A 19,316-nucleotide genomic window follows, 5' to 3' on the forward strand; every position below is an offset into this window, starting at 1 on the left:
CACAAATTCCTGCATTACTTATTGACCGACATCCGCGAATTTCAGCATCGCCAAAACATGTATTCCGCGAAAAAAGATGAATGGATCAGCCGACGATTCAAAAATCTATAAGATATCCGATAACCATTGTCAAATCACTCAGTTGTGTTGACGTATAAGATAAGAGCAAATACAATGAAGTCCATAAGAATAGCTTCAACCAACTCACCCAATCGTGTCGACGTGTAAGTTAAGAGCAAATACAATGAAGTCAATAAGAATAGTCCCAACCAACGAGGAGAGAACAAACTAGCAAAAATTCATATGCACTAGTTGTATGAAAATGTAGCTGCCAAATCCACCCTCTACTGACAGAGATTAAAGGCTCTAAGTTTTCACTGTTAACTATCCGAAGAGAAACGGCTTGCCCATAGCTTAGTACGTTATAGCCATAAAGCCATTAAAGTCTTACTAGATTTCAGTGTCGAAGAGTTATCGACCAGTGTCCATTGAGTACAGCCAAATATGAGTGGAGCCAGAAACACAAACTAAAACAACATAAATCAAAATTCAATAAAAACCTCACCATTGAACGGCAAATCAAAAAAATCAATCTCAGATTCAAAAGTTAGACTTCCAAGACAGGACCGGCTGAACACAAAAAATTAGACAACATTGAGCAAAAGGGAAAATCGAGATTTCCAATCGCCAACTAAAAAGACGCGACTATCTACCTTCGAGTTACTCTCTTTCTCCCAAGGAGTCTCTCTTCCGTCGTACACCGTGAGCATGTATCTTATCGCCTACCTGATTACGTATCTTTTCCCTCCTTCCTCACCAGCATCCCATCTAATTTTCCCTATATACCTGATAATCGTCGGGTCTCGCACCCCTTTGGGCTGAATCAGGGCCCACAAAAATAAACCAGGTCTTGAGTTCGAAACGCCCTTAGGCAGGCTTGCCCAGTGACTTCCAACCCAAGATCTAGTATAGATATCCTGGGTCGTCTGTGAGCCTAAGCCCAGTAAGGAAGAGGCCGACCCAAGAAGGAGACATAGGGAGAAATGAGCAAGCCCCGTCCTTTCGCAGCCCTATTCGCATGCGCACTGGAAAAAATTAAATGACCGCCTGACATAAGTATGACAACTGATGGTACGGGCCCGCCTGACAAAGACAGACGTCACTGTAGCAGAGAGGCCGTTAGGCGCAACTGCCAAGCAAGAAGGAAAGAAATAAAAGGAAAGGAGTACCCCCCTAAAAGGATCAAGCTTACACACACACAAAAGTCATATTCTCTGGATCTCAAAACATCAACTGGCGCAGTCTGTGGGAATGAAGGAGATCTTTTCGTCGCCGAAGTTCCACTCTCACTACACCCACTAAGATCCACAATGGCTAACCACAATGAAAACTACACTACCCACGCCCCAAATGACCTGAACTCTGCTCAAGAAGGGCAGTAGTTCTCTTTCTCTAGCCCCACAAATCAACCACCGATATTATTCAATCCCTCGCCAAGCTCGGCAGGGAATGCACCTGTAGCCGCCATGTCTAACCAAGACCTTCAAACCTTCGCTCTTCAGCTACAAAACACTGCCCAATGGCTAGGGCAAATAATACAGCAGAGGGGTCTCAATACCCCGTCAAACGTGTCACCCATAGTCGAAGGGATTCAAACCAATGAACCCCAACTAACTTTCAACCAACTAGTCCCTCGGCAAAATAGTAGGGAGACAGGAGAAAGGGATAGAAGAGCCGATAGGGAAGGAGAACCGATGGCCAGAGCTCACGGAAGAAGGGTGAGAGAGCTTACAGAAAATGATGAAGCGGAAAGCTATTTTATGGGAACAATCGGAAAAACTAGAAGTGAAGAATGGAGGGGAGGGTATCGCCAGGAAAAAAGGCCTGGACAGGAGGAGGAAGACGTAGATCAAAAGCTGCAGAGGATGAAAGAACAGCTGCTTGCAGAGCTGGGGGCGAAAGACCATGGCCAGACTCTTCTGCCTTCATCGTCACCGTTTTTGGGATGGATTCAGCAGGAAACCATCCCTAAAAAATTCATGATGTCCCCAATGGCGACATATAATGGGGTGGGAAACCTGAGAGAGCACATCCTCAACTACAAACCTTTATGGAGTTATAGACCCTATCGAATGCCTTGATGTGCAAGGTATTCCCAACGATGCTCACATGCCCAGCAAGAGCTTGGTTCAACAACCTAGAGGCAGACAGCATCAAAAGTTTTGGTGACCTGGCCAACATCTTCGTCAGTCGGTTCATAGCAGGGGTACCAGCTGACAGAAAAACCAGCTACTTGGAGACAGTCAGACAAAGGAGGAATGAGTCCCTGAGAAAATACGTAGCCTGTTTCAACACGAAGGCCTTGTAGATCCCGGAGCTAGATGAGAGCCGGGCTGTAGAAGCCATGCAGAAAGGGACCACTTCCCCGGAATTCTTTGGTTCCCTATGCAGAAAGCCACCAACCTCCCTGGCAGAACTGATAGAGCATATTTTAACCCATATTATCATGATCTTATTGATGTTTATTTGCACCTATTCTACCTAATTTTGTAGTTTTAATAATGTTTTACAGATATTAGGTGTAAAGGAACAATTTGGAGAAAATGCTCTTAAAAATGCCAAAAAGTGCCAAAAACTTAACCACCTTCGGAAGCACTTTTGGAAGCCGAAACTCAAGCACCTTCGGAAGCACCTTCGGAAGCACTTTCGGAAGCCGAAAGTCACCCACTTTCGAAAGCACTTTCGGAAGCCAAAAGTCCAGTCCAGAGGCGAAAGTCACCCACCTTCGGCCGTCGAACCTTGCATCCAGAGCCGAAAGTCCAGCCTCCGAAACTCATCTTAGGCGGCCGAAAGTGCCCCCGAACAGTCTCCTCCTTATTTAAGAAGCCAAGATCACATGTTTCCCACTTAGTGTCATGCACATTCAAAATTCAAATCAAGGCTCCACCTTCCTCTTTAGTGCATGAATAATGTGAAGAAGGCTTCTTGAACACACTTGGGCATCAATCAAAAGACCAAAAAGGGCTTGCAACTCCACACATACACATAGAAGACTCAAGGGCACTTTGGGCAATCTCTACAAAGATGCATGGACACCCAAGAAACCCTAGGCAGCCTCTCAACATCTATTTAAAGGCCTCAAAAAGACATGAAGAGGCAGATTTCATACACCTCTCCTCCAAGGAATTGGCAAGGCTTCTCCAAGGGTTCTTTCCCTTAGTTCTTCATCTTCTTGCTTTCTTTTCTTTTATTTTCTATTTTGGTTCAGCCATGAGTGGCTGAAACCCTTATTCTAGTTGAAGTTTGGTTGAAACTAAGGTTGTTTAAAAGGTTGTGAGATCTAAACATAAAGTGTTTGATTTTGGTTTATTCAATATTCATGCAATTGTGCTTAATTCTAAGATTGCTTTGTTGTTTTGATCAAATTGGCCACTTGATTCTTGATTGCAAAGTTAATTGATTGTTGGTTAGGATATTTGTTAGTCCGTAATTGCTGGAAATATTCTGACCTAAGAACACTTGGTGTAAAAACTAGGGAATTGCATGATCTAGCAACATCTCATGCGTTTGAGTAGCTAGGGTTAGATCTCTCTCATTCTTTATGCAATTGACAATTGTTTTGATGCCTAAGGCCCAAGGACGTTCCTTGGCAATTTGTTAATTAGTAATTGATTAGAGGACGTTCTCTAATTGATTTAATCATAAGGAGAGACATGGTGGTGAGAAGCGTTTTTCACCCCCATAACTAATCTATTGAATCAATTAAGATAACCTAAGTTTCAATGATCAACCCCAAACAACCAAAGTGGATCCATATCTTTAACTAGACTTTTCTCATATTGATTTCCTCTTTTATTTTGATTACTTGCTGTTTTAATTGCTTTCAATAGTTGTTAGACAAATCAATCTCAAAACCCCCCTTTTTACTTTTATTGCACTTTACTTTCATTCAACTTTTGATTTACTTGTTTTCTCTTGTGTTTTCCATTAGTTCTCTTGGTCTTGATTGAGAAAAATAAATAGGTAATTAATTCTCTGTGGATTCGATCCTTCACCACTATCTGCAGTTGTAAATTGTTGATAACCAAGAAGGTTATTTTTGACCGGCTTCGACAACCGCACTGTCAAGAACTGATGAAAAGAGCGGAAAAATATACAAGGCAGGATGATGCCTTGACAACCAGTAGGTTTGCTAAAAAAGCAACAGACAGAGGGAGAGCTCCAGAGGTATACAAACAACCTTGGGATAGAAGGGAGCAAAGGCCACCGCCACCTTGGGTCCCAGAAGCAATCACACCCCTCAATGCCTCCAGAGCCGAGGTGCTCGTCGCAGTCCAAGATAAAGAGCTCCTCCAGTGGCCCAAGCCCATGAGAGCGGAGGCAAGCCAAAGAGATCCTGACAAGTATTGTCAATATCACCGAACCCATGGCCATGATACCAATGATTGCTACCAGCTGATCAATGAAATCGAAAGGCTAATAAAAAGAGGACATCTCCGGAACTTTGTGAAAAAATCCAAAGGAGAGAGACCTCAACAGAATCTCGTAGCAGAAAGGCCTCGGAGATTGGGAGCAAGACAGGTGAATGATGGTTCCAGCGGAACCATTAATATTATTGTTGGAGGAACTGGAGGACGAATGAGCAAGAGAGGAAAAAAGAGGGGCATAGATGAGGAGAGGAGCAGCAGCGACGTTCTACAGGTGGTAGAACACTCCTCTACCACCATATCTTTCTCCTCTGAAGATGCCCATGGCATTCAGATGCCTCACGATGACGCTCTTGTCATTGAGGCCATCATCCACAATTTTTGAGTCTGAAAAATCCTAGTCGACGATAGAAGCAAGGTAAATCTGCTGCCATACAGGGTTTTCCAGCAGATGGGGATACCAAAAGAACAATTGGTGAAGGATCAAGCCTGTAATACCCTGTTAGAGTCCGGCATCGGAATTCTACTTTCCGGTGGAGTCCAGGATGTGGGACGTCTCTAGAAGGATTAGAATTATGTTTTTCTTAAATGTTTTGATATGTTCATCAAGGTTTATGCATAAGGAAATGAGTTTTTGAGTGAAATGAACCAAGGCAGAAAAGCCAGGTTCGGCCGCCGAAGTTGAGGTTCGGCCGCCGAACATGCATGGCTTTCGGTTTCACGTGTGGCCGCCGAAGGTGGTCTGGCCAGCCACCTATAAATGGCCCTCAGTCGGTTGAAGCGGTCAGAGCATCGTTTCTTTCACTGGCTGAGGTGAAACTCTGCCCTTTATGAGTATTTCTTCATGTTTTCATTAAATCATGCAAAGATTTGATTAGTTGTCATGATTATTTGAAGGTTTTAAGCTAAACACTCAAAGTTTTGAAGTTTGGAGTGTTTGAAGGCAAGTTGCTCCAAAACTCCACGTTAGGATCGTTCATCTACTTGTTTTTGTGCACCCAGGAGCCACCAAGATGTATCAAGATCTGAAAAGAGTGTATTGGTGGCCAGCCATGAAGAAAGAAGTAGCGCAGTTTGTGACAGCCTGTGAGGTTTGCCAGAGGGTGAAACTAGAGCATCAGAAACCAGCCGGAATGCTTAACCCATTACCGATTCCAGAGTGGAAATGGGAGAACATAGCCATGGATTTTGTAGTGGGTTTACCAGCTACGTCCAACCGGATAGACTCTATATGGGTGATTGTGGACAGACTCACGAAATCTACTCATTTTCTTCCAGTTCGGAGTAACTATTCTGTGGATAAGTTGGCACAGGTCTATCTGGACGAGATAGTGAGATTACATGGTGTTCCAGTGTCGATAGTTTCAGATAGAGGACCTGAGTTTACCTCCAGATTTTGGCGAAGTCTGCAGAGTGCGATGGGCACGAGATTAGAGTTTAACACTGCTTTCCACCCACAGACTGATGGACAGTCAGAGAGGACCATCCAGACCATCGAGGATATGCTTCGACTGTGTGTGTTAGACTTTGGCGGTTCTTGGAGGCAGCATCTACCTTTGGTGGAGTTTGCCTACAATAACAGCCATCATGCTAGCATAGGGATGGCTCCTTATGAAGCTTTGTATGGGAGGAAGTGCAGATCCCCTGTTTGCTGGGAAGAGATAGGAGAGAAGGCTCTTGCAGGGCCAGACTTAGTAGAGATTACCAGTAGAGTGGTGCCCATGATCAGAGAGAGAATCAGAACAGCGTAGAGCAGACAGAAAAGTTATGCAGACGTTCGCAGAAAACAGTTAGAGTTTCAGGAGGGTAATATGGTATTGCTGAAAGTGTCTCTAATGAAAGGAGTGGTTCGGTTTGGAAAAAAGGGTAAGTTAGCTCCACGGTACATTGGACCCTTTGAGATCTTGCAGAGGATCGGGAATGTGTCGTATAAGCTGGCTTTACCTGCTTCTATGGAGAGAATTCACCCGGTATTTCATGTTTCTATGCTACGGCAGTTTGTGTCAGATCCGAATCAGGTTCTGAGTGAGCCTGAGGTAGAGATTCATACAGATCTCACCTATATAGAGCAGCCAGTGCGGGTTCTGGACACGCAGATCAGACAGCTAAGGAACAAGGAAATTCCGATGGTGAAAATTCTGTGGAACCACCATAATCTCAAAGAGTGCACCTGGGAGACGCGGGAGTCTATGCTCCAGCAGTATCCATATTTGTTTTGAGGTTAGTTTTCCTCTGTTTTTTTATGTGTTACTTGTTTGTTTATTTTAGGAACATTCGAGGACGAATGGTCTTAAGGGGGGGAGAATGTAATACCCTGTTAGAGTCTGGTATCGGAATTCTACTTTCCGGTGGAGTCCGGGATGTCGGACGTCTCTAGAAGGATTAGAATTATATTTTTCTTAAATGTTTTGATATGTTCATCAAGGTTTATGCATAAGGAAATGAGTTTTTGAGTGAAATGAACCAAGGCAGAAAAGCCAGGTTCGGCCGCCGAAGTTGAGGTTCGGCCGCCGAACATGCATGGCTTTCGGTTTCACGTGTGGCCGCCGAAGGTGGTCTGGCCAGCCACCTATAAATGGCCCTCAGTCGGTTGAAGCGGTCAGAGCATCGTTTCTTTCACTAGCTGAGGTGAAACTCTGCCCTTTGTGAGTATTTCTTCATGTTTTCATTAAATCATGCAAAGATTTGATTAGTTGTCATGATTATTTGAAGGTTTTAAGCTAAACACTCAAAGTTTTGAAGTTTGGAGTGTTTGAAGGCAAGTTGCTCCAAAACTCCACGTTAGGATCGTTCATCTACTTGTTTTCAAGAGGTAAGTGAAGATCCTGAGCTTGTTTTTATGTTTTCTGAAGGTTTTATGGGGTTTATGGAGAGAGTTGCATGAATAGGTTAAAAAGAGAGGTTTTGATGATTTTGTGCATAAAGCTTGTTTTTGTGTTGTTTGTGTTGTGTGTTTGGGGTTTTTAGGTAGATTTTGACCCCTTTGAGCATATACATGAGTGTATGCAAGTGGAGGAAGTGAGGTGTTTGAGTTGGAGAGGGTTTTGTGCATTTGGCGAAGAGGCAGGGCAAGTTTCTGCCCTGCTGATGAACTCAGGTTCGGCCGCCGAACCCCTGAAGAGGTGTGAGGAGGTGGCTTCGGCTGCCCAAGCTTGCCCCCGAGCTTTTGGACTTTCGGCTCTGGAGGGAAGTTCGGCCGCCGAAGGTGCTGCCGAAGGTTAGAGACTTTCGTCTCTGGAGTGCCTTTTGGCCTCCGAAACTTGCCCCCGAAAGGGTTCAGCAGCCGAAAGTGGAAGTTCGGCCGCCGAAGGTGCTTGAGTTTCGTCTCTGGAGAGGACTTTCGGCCGCCGAACCTGCCGCTGAAAGTGTTCTGTCCAGCCTTCTCTTGCATGCTTTGCATGGCTAGTTGAGTGAGTTTAAGGGGATTTTTGGGGAGGTTAATAGAGTTATTCATAAGCTAGTTTGGTCCCTCATTTAAGTCCATCTGTATAGGTACAGACCAGAGGAACCAGAGAGAGCAGCAGTGAGTACTACTCTAGAGTTTACAGAGCCTGCAGAGTCAGTCAGTCCAGATAGCCAGAAGCGAGTGGAACTAACCTTAACTCTTTTAATTGCACAATGGAATGTTTTAGCATATCTCATGCATCATGAATATGCCATAGGTTGATTGCATTAGTATCCACGAATATGTTGCATTGCATAGTTAGTTGTTGATGTGAGTAAATGTTGAATGATCCAATAGTCGCAGACAGGAAGTCCAGGAGCCTTTGACTACGCCCTGGCAGGTATAGTAAAGACCAGGAGCCTTTGACTACGCCCTGGCAGTTATAGTAAAGACCAGGAGCCTTTGACTACGCCCTGGCAATGGTAAGTACAGAGGTGTTATATACACATATACATATATGACAGGAAGACCAGGTGCTCGATTCTACGCCCTGGCACAGAGTTACTGGGACTATGTGGTGACAGGTTTACTCTTGATGTGGTTTATCTGTGTTATGACGCATTCCATGAGATCATATTTTAATGACTTGTTTTACTGCTCTACTCACTGGGCTATAGAGCTCATCCCACTCCCTTAACCCCAGTTTTGCAGGTTCAGCATACAGTGTACAGGGTAAGTCAGCAGAGCATAGAAAGAGTAAAGAGAAATGTAATAGTGTAGAGTGGACATGTAATATTAAAGAGCTGTACTAGTTGTGTTTTCAATTACAGATGTGCTTGACTTAGTAGTTTGTGTTGTAAATCTGTTGTTATGTACATGATCTGTATATGTATATGTTTTACAGAGTATGTGCAATACCAGGCTTAACAGGTATGAGTTAACCCATCTAGAGCAAGCTCTAGTCAGGGGTACAGAGTACAGAGTACAGAGATAGTGCATGCACAGGTTAAGCCTTGGTTCAGAAAAGAGTGTTTATTTTCACAGAAAATGTATGATCATGTATGAGATTTACAGGTACACAGAGAGTATAGCAGGCTTGCTACGGGTTCTGGCGGCCTTAAGCCGACCTGAATCCTAGCGCCGGTGACGGTCCATTTTGGGGTCGTTACAAAGCCCCTGTGAAAGGAATCGAAGGAACCTCGGCAGCCGTGGAAGGGAAAGTAAAAGTAGTTTTAACCTTGGGAGAACCCCCCTGTCTCGAACTCACCATGTGGTATTCTTGGTGGTGAAGCTTCCTTTGAGTTATAACGCGATATTGGGAAGGCCAATGCTATACGACTTTGAGGCAGTGACCAGCATTAGGTACTTGACCATGAAATTCCCAATTGAGGCAGGTGTAGGAGTAGTTCGGGGACGCCAAGAGGAGGCAAGAGCAGTGTACTTAGCCCTGTGACAGAACCAGGCTCCACAAGTGAAGAAGTCGACTCAGAAATCATAAAGGTAAGGGATGAGAAGAAGGAAGCAAGAACGGAACCCGTGGGAGAGCTGGAAACCTTCCCTTTATCAAATGAAGAGACGGACAAAGTTTTCAACCTTAATGTCGGCCTGACCGAAGAACATAAAATGACAGCAATGGCTTTAATCCGGAGCCACGCCTCCAGCTTCGTCTAGAAGCCATCAGATATGCTGGGAATAGACCCTAAGGTGATGACCCATAAGCTAAACGTTTTCCCCGAAGCCAAACCCGTTAAACAGAAGAAGAGAGTGATGGGAAAAAAAAAGCAGCAGGCCACCAGGGAGGAGGTACAGAAGTTAGAAGAAGCAGGATTCATTAGGGAAGTCATGTACCCACAATGGTTAGCAAATCCTGTACTAGTGAAAAAAGCCAATGGCAAGTATAGGATGTGTATAGACTTCACCGACCTGAATCAGGCTTGTCCCAAAGATTGTTACCCCCTCCCTGACATTAATAAAATGGTCGATTCCACGGCCGGTTTTGATTATATGTCGTCTTTAGATGCTATGTATGATTTTCACCAAATACCCATGGACAGGTTAGATGAGGAGAAAATCTCGTTCATAACGAATGATGGAACTTATTGTTACAAGGCTATGCCCTTTGGGCTAAAAAATGCTGGAGCAACATATCAAAGACTGATGAATAAAATTTTCAAAGGGCAGACAGGGAAAAATGTGGAGGTATATATAGATGATATGGTGGTAAAAAGCCAGACCTTTCAGCAGCACATGGCAGACCTAAAAGAAGTATTCAGAGTGTTGGAACAGTACAGAATGAGGCTAAACCCGGCTAAATGTGCTTTCTTCATCAGAGGGGGAAAATTCCTGGGATACATAGTCAGCGGAAAGGGAATCGAGCCAAATCCGGAGAAAGTAGAAGCCATATTAAGAATGCCCGAACCGACTTGCGTAAGAGATGTGCAGAGACTTACAGGAAGAGTAATAGCACTTAATAGATTTATGTCAAAATCCGCAAAAAGATGCCTACCATTCTTCAAGAAACTTAGGAAAGTCTCAAACTTCGAGTGGACTAAGGACTGCCAGTAAGCCTTCAAGGAGCTCAAACAGTACCTTAGTTCGCCACACCTACTCAGCAGCCCACTAGCCGGGGAAGAACTCTTGATCTATTTGTCAGCATCAGAACAAGCCATCGGCGCTATGTTAGTAAGAGAAGGAGGAGAGCAGAAGCCAATATTTTATGTTAGCAAGTGCTCAAAGATGCTGAGGTTAGGTATTTAAAAATAGAAGGGCCATCAAGGAGTAGTGATGACGGACCAGCCTTTAAGGAAGATCCTTCACAGGCCCGAAACATCAGGGCAGATGATGACTTGGTCTGTTGAGATTGGCCCGTATTGTCTGAAATACCGACCTCGGACCGCCATCAAATCCCATGCCTTAGCCGACTTCATCGCAGAGTGTTCCTTCAATGAGAAGCAAGCGAAATTCAGAGAAAAACCAACAGAGCCCACGGAGGGAGGAAATGATGAACAACCCTCACAAAAATTTAGCTGGAGTCTGTTCGTAGATAGGGCATCCAGCGTTAAGGGCAACGGCGCTGGGGTAATGCTAAAAGGACCAGGAGGGTTCAAAGTTTGTTATGCCTTACGGTTAGAGTTCAAGGCTACTAATAATGTGGCAGAGTACGAAGCCCTGATAAATGAGATGCTGATAGCAATGGAGGTAGGGGCAACCGACCTCGAAATAAATAGCGACTCCCAGCTGGTGGTCAACCAAATAACAGGGACATATCAAGCAAGGGACCCTACTATGCAAAAGTACCTAGCAAAGGTAAAAGTTGTGGAGGCAGAACTCGGTGAACAGGGAATTGCTGTAAAGTATCAGAGAATACCTCGAGAAGAAAATGAGGAGGCAGACCTGCTCAGCCGATTATCTGAAGAAGAATTGGAACAACTCCCGGACGAGGTATATATACAACACATTAGCATACCCGCTTTTGATAAAACAGATACTGTAATGCAGGTCGAAGAAGGGCAAAGCTGGATAACCCCATACCTGGAATATCTAGAAAAGGGAAAACTCCCTGAAGACAAAACTGAAGCAAAGAAAATTGCAGCCCGAGCAGCCAACTACCAAGCAGTAAGGGGAACCTTGTACAGAAGGGGAACCTTGTACAGAAGGGGGGAACCTTGTACAGAAGGGGGAAATCCACTCCCTGACTCTGATGCGTAAGCCCAGACGAGGCAGTCAAGGTGATGGAAGAGATACATCGAGGAATATGTGGGGCCCATGAAGGAGCAGGGACATTGGGGAACAAAATTTTCAGGCAGGGTTATTACTGGCCCACGGTTAAGAAAGAGACAGAAGAACTTGTCAAAAAATGTGACGTATGCCAAAGATTTGCCAATGCAATCAACATTCCAGCAACCCCCCAATCCAGCATATCCAGCCCATGGCCGTTCTCACAATGGGGTATTGATATCCTGGGACCATTCCCCAAGACTACGAGCCAGAAGAAGTTTGTAATAGTAACTGTGGAATATTTTTCTAAATGGCCAGAGGCTGAAGCAGTCCCCACCATCACCGCAAGAAAAATGATAGACTTTGTTTGGGGCAACATTATATGTAGGTTTGGGATACCGCAAGTGCTCATATCAGACAATGACAAGCAATTCGACTGCAAGACCTTCAAGGAGTTCACGACAAACATGGGCATATGACACAAATTATCCTCAGTGGCCCACACTCAAACCAACGGGCAGACAGAGGTCACAAACCGGGCAATCCTATAGGGGCTGAAGAAGCGACTGGATGGAGCAAGCAAAAATTGGGCGGACGAACTTAACAGCATCTTGTGGGCATTCCGGACCACTCCCCGGACACCAACAAAGGAAACATCTTTTGCATTGGCATTCGGCACTGAAGCCGTAGTTTCTGTCGAGTTACAAGTCCTCTCCCAACGAGTACAGTTTAATAGTGAAGACACCAATGACGAAAAGCTGAGGAGCAACTTGGATGCCCTAGAGGAAATCAGAGAAGAAGCCCAACTTTGCACCGCCGCCTATCAACAGAGGGCAGCTTGCTACTATAACCAAAGAGTCAGAGAGAGGAGCTTGAAGGTAGGGGATTTGGCATTAAGAAAGTTGGAGGCCACTAGGAAGAGAGCTGCAATAGGAAAGCTAACACCAACCTGGGAAGGCCCTTTCAGAATAATCAAAGTAGTCAAACCAGGCGTATATCGAATTGAAGATATGCAAGAAAATCCAGAGTCTCACGCGTAGAACATTCAGCACCTGAAGAGGTACTTTCCCTGAAATATAGATAATGTAAATACGAATACTTGTACTCTGAAACAATGTGAGTGAAATAGACAAATGCAACTCGAATCAGACCATGTCATTTTTATCATTGCTTACCTTATTTTTCCTTAAAAGAAAACAGAACATGCATTAAAAAGGTAAAGAGAAGACCTCAGTGAGGTAGGTGACCGGACTCACAAAATGACCCCGGCACCACAAAATCGGCTAGGATGACGAAGCGACAGTAAGGCCAAAGAGGCTGAATCCTATTCAAGACTAGGGATGTAAACGGGTAGGGTACTCGCAAAATTGAGAGTACCCAAACCCGAACCCGATTATATATAAAATTTCTGAACCCGTCCCAAACCCGTTTAGTATTTTAATTTTATTATCCGTACCTGTTCCAAATCCGTTTAACAATACCCCCATAATACCCAAACCCAATTTTTTTTAATTCAATTCAATAACAAAAAATTTAAAGATTTGGATATTATAACCCAAATAACAAACCTGAATTAGAAAATTTAAATATACTAAAATAAAATAAATATATTACAAATTCATCATAACACAACCATTAATCAATTATCTATCTAACATAAAATTTTGAACAAATAAAATGTTCCAAAAGTTTATTAAAATATAAAATATATTCAATTTGCCATTTCAATCTCCAATATCAAATTGTGTTTGAAAAGGTTCAAAAACACAAATACAGAAAAATTAGAATATCAGAGTTGTAAAATAATACATGTTATCATAAAAAATAATAGAATAAAAAAAATATATAAAAATCAAACTTACATATTAAAATTGTGAAATGCATGATTTAATTCACATCATCCTTAGCATCCCATAAACAAGATATACTCTCATTTGAACAACCAGCTATATAGTAATATAGAAAAAATTATTAACATTTATCAGCTTTACATTAAAATAAAATAAAATAAAAATAAGAGTTTATTGTTGTAATTACCTTCAATTTCTGACCATAACCAATTTTGTGAGCACATCAATGCTTCCAAAGTATCTTCATGGAGTCTACTTCTATGAATACTAACAACTCTACCTCCAGTACTAAAAGCAAACTCAGATGCAACTGAAGATACAGGTACAGCAAAAAAATATCTAGCAATCATTTGTAATGTATGATATTTTATCCCATTTGTCTTCCACCAATTAAGAATATCAAATTCTTGCATCCATGGCAAAACAGACTCTTCAAGATAATGATCTAATTCAGATTTCACATGAACACTAGTGGAAGAAGAGTTAAGAAATGCAACTAGATTACTAAAGTCTTTCTTCAAAGAACCTTAATTTTCTGAAACTGAAATAGGTGAAACTGAAGATGAACTTTGAGATTTTGGCTTGAAAGCTCGAGATTGGTAATCATTAAGTAAGTTGTAACAAGTAACCTTAACTTGCTCAATCTCATTCGATGCATCATCACCATAAATCATTGTAAAATAGTATTCCACCACTTTTATCTTATATCGTGGATCCAATATGACAGCAACAACCAAAACAATGTGAACCACACTCTAATGTTTTTCAAAATTTTCAAACATTCTAGCAGACATTGACTTTATAACATCATCATCAGAACTCATCCATTCCACTATTGAATTTCGCAATTGGCAAATGGAAATGAAAAAACAATTAGAAGTTGGATATTTCCTCCCAGAAAATATTTCAGTGATGCTGTGAAAAGTTTCTAATTTTTCTGCAATTCTTTTTGCCATTTCCCAATCATCATAAGTAGGCACATTCTTGTAACTTTTTTCCCTAATTTTCAATCTAGGAAAAACATCTTTGTACTCAATTGCAGTTTGAAGCATATGATATGTTGAGTTCCATATTGTTTTACAATCTAAACTCAACTTTTTTGTACAAGTAATCTTTAATTGTCTAACCATTTCTTCAAATTTTTCTACTCGTTGAGGAGAAGCTACCCAAAATACTATACTATCCCTAATCCTTGAAAGTGAACTCTCAATAGTGGCTAACCCATCCTTAACAATAAGATTTAAAATATGTGCACAACACCTCATATGCCATACAGCTCCATCATATAAAAGATCACCAAACAATTTATCAATAACAATAGAAACCATACCATCATTAGTAGAGCAATTGTCTACAGTGATTGTAGAAATTTTGGTCTCTATATTCTACTTGCTAAAAGCCTCCATTAGATATTTGGCAAGCTCCTCCTTAGTATGAGGTGTTGGGACATACACAAATCTACATAATAAAAATAAGAAAAAATTAATAAAATATCAAGTTAAATCTTATTGAAAACAAATCTTCATAATAACAAAGATAGAGAGAAGAAATTTACCGCAAAATCCGATTTTGTAGCACCCAAGAGTCATCAATATAATGTGCTATGATAGACGTGTAGCCTTTCTTTTGATTTGATGTCCACATATCAGTGGTGATTGCTATTCGACTCTTGAGTTTCCCCAAAGATTTGTATAATTTATTGAACTCAAGATCTTAGATATCCAAAATATCTTTCCTAATGATATTTCGAGAAACCATTTTGAAGAGTGGTTGAAGGCTAGCAATAAACTTTCTAAATCCCACATGTTCAGTAATGCGAAGTGGATACTCATGTAATATAATAGCACATGCTAACTCCCTTCTTGATTTTTCTTGATCAAATGTAAACTTTTCAAAATGCACTTTTCCATCATTTCTTATATCCGTAGAAATCTGCTTTTGCTTCTCTAGACATTTGACTATGTCTTGATTGCCTTTTTTTTGCACATTTCTCTATATGATTGTGCAAATACTTAGTCCCATTTTTGCTATTAGCTTTGAGGCTTGTCTTACAATGATTACAAATTACCCAATCATCCCCACTATGATGGACTTTTTCAAAATGATCCCAAACAGTTGATGTCAACTTCCTTTTCTTTCCCAAATTGCTAATTAGAGGAAGACTTCCAGTTGGATTTGTAGTGGCTGGCAATGAATGAGAGGGATTGATTGGTGTCAATGGCTCCAATTGAGAATGGGTGGAACTACTAACGGGCTGAGTGGTTGAAGAAGGTTGAGAAACAGTAGTAGCTTTGCAACTCGCTACATCTTCGGAACTATTAAACGTTGACATTTTAAATATCATAAATATGAAGAACAATAACATGTATTAGCAAATAATACATAACCATAAGAATAAATAACATATAGTAACTTAATCAATAAATAAATTTATTTAAGTCAATACATAACCACAAACTAAAATAACTACTCCAGTTCACCTAGTTAATTCTAAAGATTTGCTCAAAGATACCTCTACTTAAGTCAACACACTCATACTCATCACAAAGAACGATAATATCAATAATTTAACTCACAAATAAACTACCAACAGTTAAAACATAGATTGTAAATCAAGTCTGAGAACTTGCCTTAATTTTCACTAAAACTATCCATAAGATATGCACAACCTAGCAATAGAAACATTAGAGAAATGCTCAATGACACGAACCAGGTGGATTACATAGATGGTACTTAGGCTTTATAATCTCTTCACTACATCAAATATTATTCTAGTAAATTAACACGTATTTTTCTTAAACAGCATGGGATCTGATAGTATTAATATACTTTAACAGTAACTAAAAAGATCTTGATTATCATATTAAGAGTGACCAAATGGCAAATAATCAGATTAATAATCAGATAATCATATTAATGTCCATAAATTCTAAAAATCTTTAATAGCAACTTTTAGTCCATACATCATATTAATAGCCCATAAATTCTAAAAATCAACAGTGTTACAGTAATTAAATAGCAAATAATTAGATTTTTTAACCATAATACCCGGCTAGATTCCGGCATCGGAATCCCTACCTTCCGGCGGAATCTCCGTTGGAATCAGGAATTCTGAAGATGCCAGAGGCTTCTAGAGGGGTAAAATGTATTTTCAAAAATGTTTTTACTGATTTCATGGTTTTAAATAGAAAAGAATTGAGTTTTGAAAAGAAAAAACTAAGGAGGCATTTGACAGGTTCGGCCGCCGAAAGTGAAGTTCGGCCACCGAACATGAAGTTCGGCCACCGAACATGAAGTTCGGCCACCGAACATGGGAAGGTTTTGGGAGCGCTTTTGGCCTCCGAAAGCTTTGTTTGAACGAACCAGGGTTCGGCCACCGAACCTCAAGTTCGGCCGCCGAACATGCATGAGTTTAGGGGGCACGTTAGGCTGCCGAAGGTCGTTGACCAGGCCACCTATAAAGAGCCCTCAGATCAGAAATGGGCGAGTTTTCTCCCCATTCTCGAGCTCAGGTGAGTTTATACTCTCCTTTGGTCGTTTTCATGCTTTCTCTACCCATCCCTCAAGTTTTCATGAGTTCTACCCTTGTTTTGAAGTTTTGAAACTTAAATAGGAGTTTTGGGAGCTTGGAGGCTTTTGGAGCTTGGATCCTCCACACCTCCGAGTTAGGGATCGCACCAACCTTCGATCTTCAAGAGGTAAGTGTAGATCTTTGCTTTCCTTGTGTTTTAATGAAGTTTTAAGTAAGTTTAATGATGTTTTGATGGTTGAGTATGGGTAGATTTGCATTTTTAGGTTTATGTGGGTTTTATGCCCAATGTATGTTATGTGATGTTTGTGTTGAGGAATTTATGTTAGTTTATGCTCCTTTATGCATGTGGGAGAGTGTATGCATGATTGGGAGAGAGCAAGTGAGGTTTTGAGTAGTTTTGATGATTTTGGCTTATGTGGGTCATAAGCTATTTATGTATGCTTTATGATGTTCTTTGTTGGAGTTTAAGCTTGTTTAAGCTCCTTTGTGCATGGTTAAGGGTTTATGCATGTTTTTTTAAGGTTGGGTGCTTGTTTGGGGGTGTTTGGTAAGGTTTTGGAGGCTGGTATGCACGAGAGGCTGAGTTCTGATGAACTCAGGTTCGGCCGCCGAAGGTAGTTTCGGCCGCCGAACCTGCCTGTGGATGCATGGTTTGGCCGCCTAACCTTGCCCCCGAAAGTTGTGTTTCAGATCTGGAGTAGACTTTCGGCCGCCGAAAGTGATGTTCGGCTGCCGAAAGTGCCTGACTTTCGGATCTAGAGAGAGGGTTCGGCCGCCGAAGGTGCCCCCGAACCTGCATGGCTTTCGGCTCTGGAAGGGACATTCGGCCGCCAAAAGTGCTGCCGAAAGTGTCCTGTCCAGCCCTTTCATGGGCATTTTCTATGCATGTTTTGAGGATGTTTTAAGAGGTTTTTGGGGAGTTGTTTATGAGTTGTTTAGAGTGTGTTTGGCACCTCATTCGAGTCCACCTGTGTAGGATTGGACCCGAGGGACCGAGGAGGCCATCGGTGTTAGCTGTTGCAGAGTCAATCCAGCGTCTGCCAGAGGTGAGTAGAACTAAACTTAATATTTTATTTTACGAAATCAAATGCCTAAAGCATGTTCATGCATCATGTTTATATGTAATAGGTTGATTGCACTAGTCATACGAATATGACGCATTGCATTATTTACTGTTGATGTGGATGGACCAAGGCGACCCCAATAGCCCTAGATATGTTATGTTAATGAAATCCTGAGGAGCCCCACCGAGGGCCGGGCATAATGAAGTCCTGAGGAGCCCGAAGGGCCGGGCATAATGAAGTCCTGAGGAGCCCAAAGGGCCGGGCACCATGATATGTTACAGACAGAGGGAGTTTTGGTGGTCATGTCCATCCGTTATGTGAATTGTTTGTGTTGTAACGCATTTCATGAAAGCATATAATTAATGAACTGTTTTTCTGTTTCTACTCACTGGGCTTTTTAGCTCACCCCTCTCCCCTAACTCCAGTGTTGCAGGTTTGAGGAAGATTGGAAAGTCTCAAGAGTTAAAGTCTTGTTATGTAATAGGTTAGCATCTTTAGTGTGGACATGTATTGTAAATCGATATAATGGATTGTAAGATAATGAAATGTAATGTAATGCAAGTATAGTAGAGTTGTGTTATGTATTAGTACTGTGCTTGGCCCTAAGACTTGGTTAGTCCCTTTTTAATACATGATGTATGTTATGTTTAGTGTTGAGTTGTATTTGACCTAAACTTGTAGCATGTGTTGTTTACCACGCTAGAGTATTTGATGAGGACCCTAGTGGAGGTCTTATGTTTGTGGTTTGATGCATGCACAAGTTAGATTTTGGTTCATTGGATGTGATTCCAGCTTGATGTATGTTATGTTGACCCAACTAGAGTTTTGATGAGGGCTCTAGTAGGGGGGTTCTTTATGTTTCCAGTTATGTCGCATGCAGGTCAAGCTCGGTCTATACATCTTATATTACAGTTTTTATGTTAAAGTTTTGATCATGTATGGGATTTGACCAGGTGATAGGAAGTATGTTTGGCTTGCTACGGGTCCCGGCGGCCTTAAGCCGATCTGGATCCTAGCGCCGATAGCGATTCGGGCCGTTACATAGGGGTATCGGTTTTCGGGTCGTTACATTAACAGTATCCAAATAATCAAATTAATAGTCCATAAATTCTAAAAATCTTTAATAGCAACTAAAAATTCTTTAACAACATGCACATAAAAGATCTTGATTATCAAAAAATTTGATTGCAAACCTGAAGAGAGTTCCAGTCAAAGGAGATGTCGCCGACGCCGATTGGGGAGAGGCAAGGGTTGTCTCCAGCAGTCATCAGTGAAGTGGGGGAGAGAAGCGTCAATTGGAAAGAGTAGATATCACCGACTGGGGAGAGAGAAGGAGATGTC

General features: G+C 41.8%; 1 protein-coding gene across 1 annotated transcript; it reads left to right on the forward strand.

Annotated features, from left to right (window-relative positions):
• The first annotated feature begins 4,134 nt into the window (after nt 1-4,134).
• On the forward strand, nt 4,135-4,812 carry LOC110628402. The gene has a single exon (XM_021775047.1). It carries the CDS (start codon nt 4,135-4,137, stop codon nt 4,810-4,812), a length of 678 nt encoding a protein of 225 aa, XP_021630739.1.
• The last annotated feature ends 14,504 nt before the right edge of the window (nt 4,813-19,316 follow it).

The sequence above is a fragment of the Manihot esculenta genome, chromosome 12, assembly GCF_001659605.2.
Source record: "Manihot esculenta cultivar AM560-2 chromosome 12, M.esculenta_v8, whole genome shotgun sequence".
In the NCBI taxonomy this organism is placed as follows: domain Eukaryota; kingdom Viridiplantae; phylum Streptophyta; class Magnoliopsida; order Malpighiales; family Euphorbiaceae; genus Manihot; species Manihot esculenta.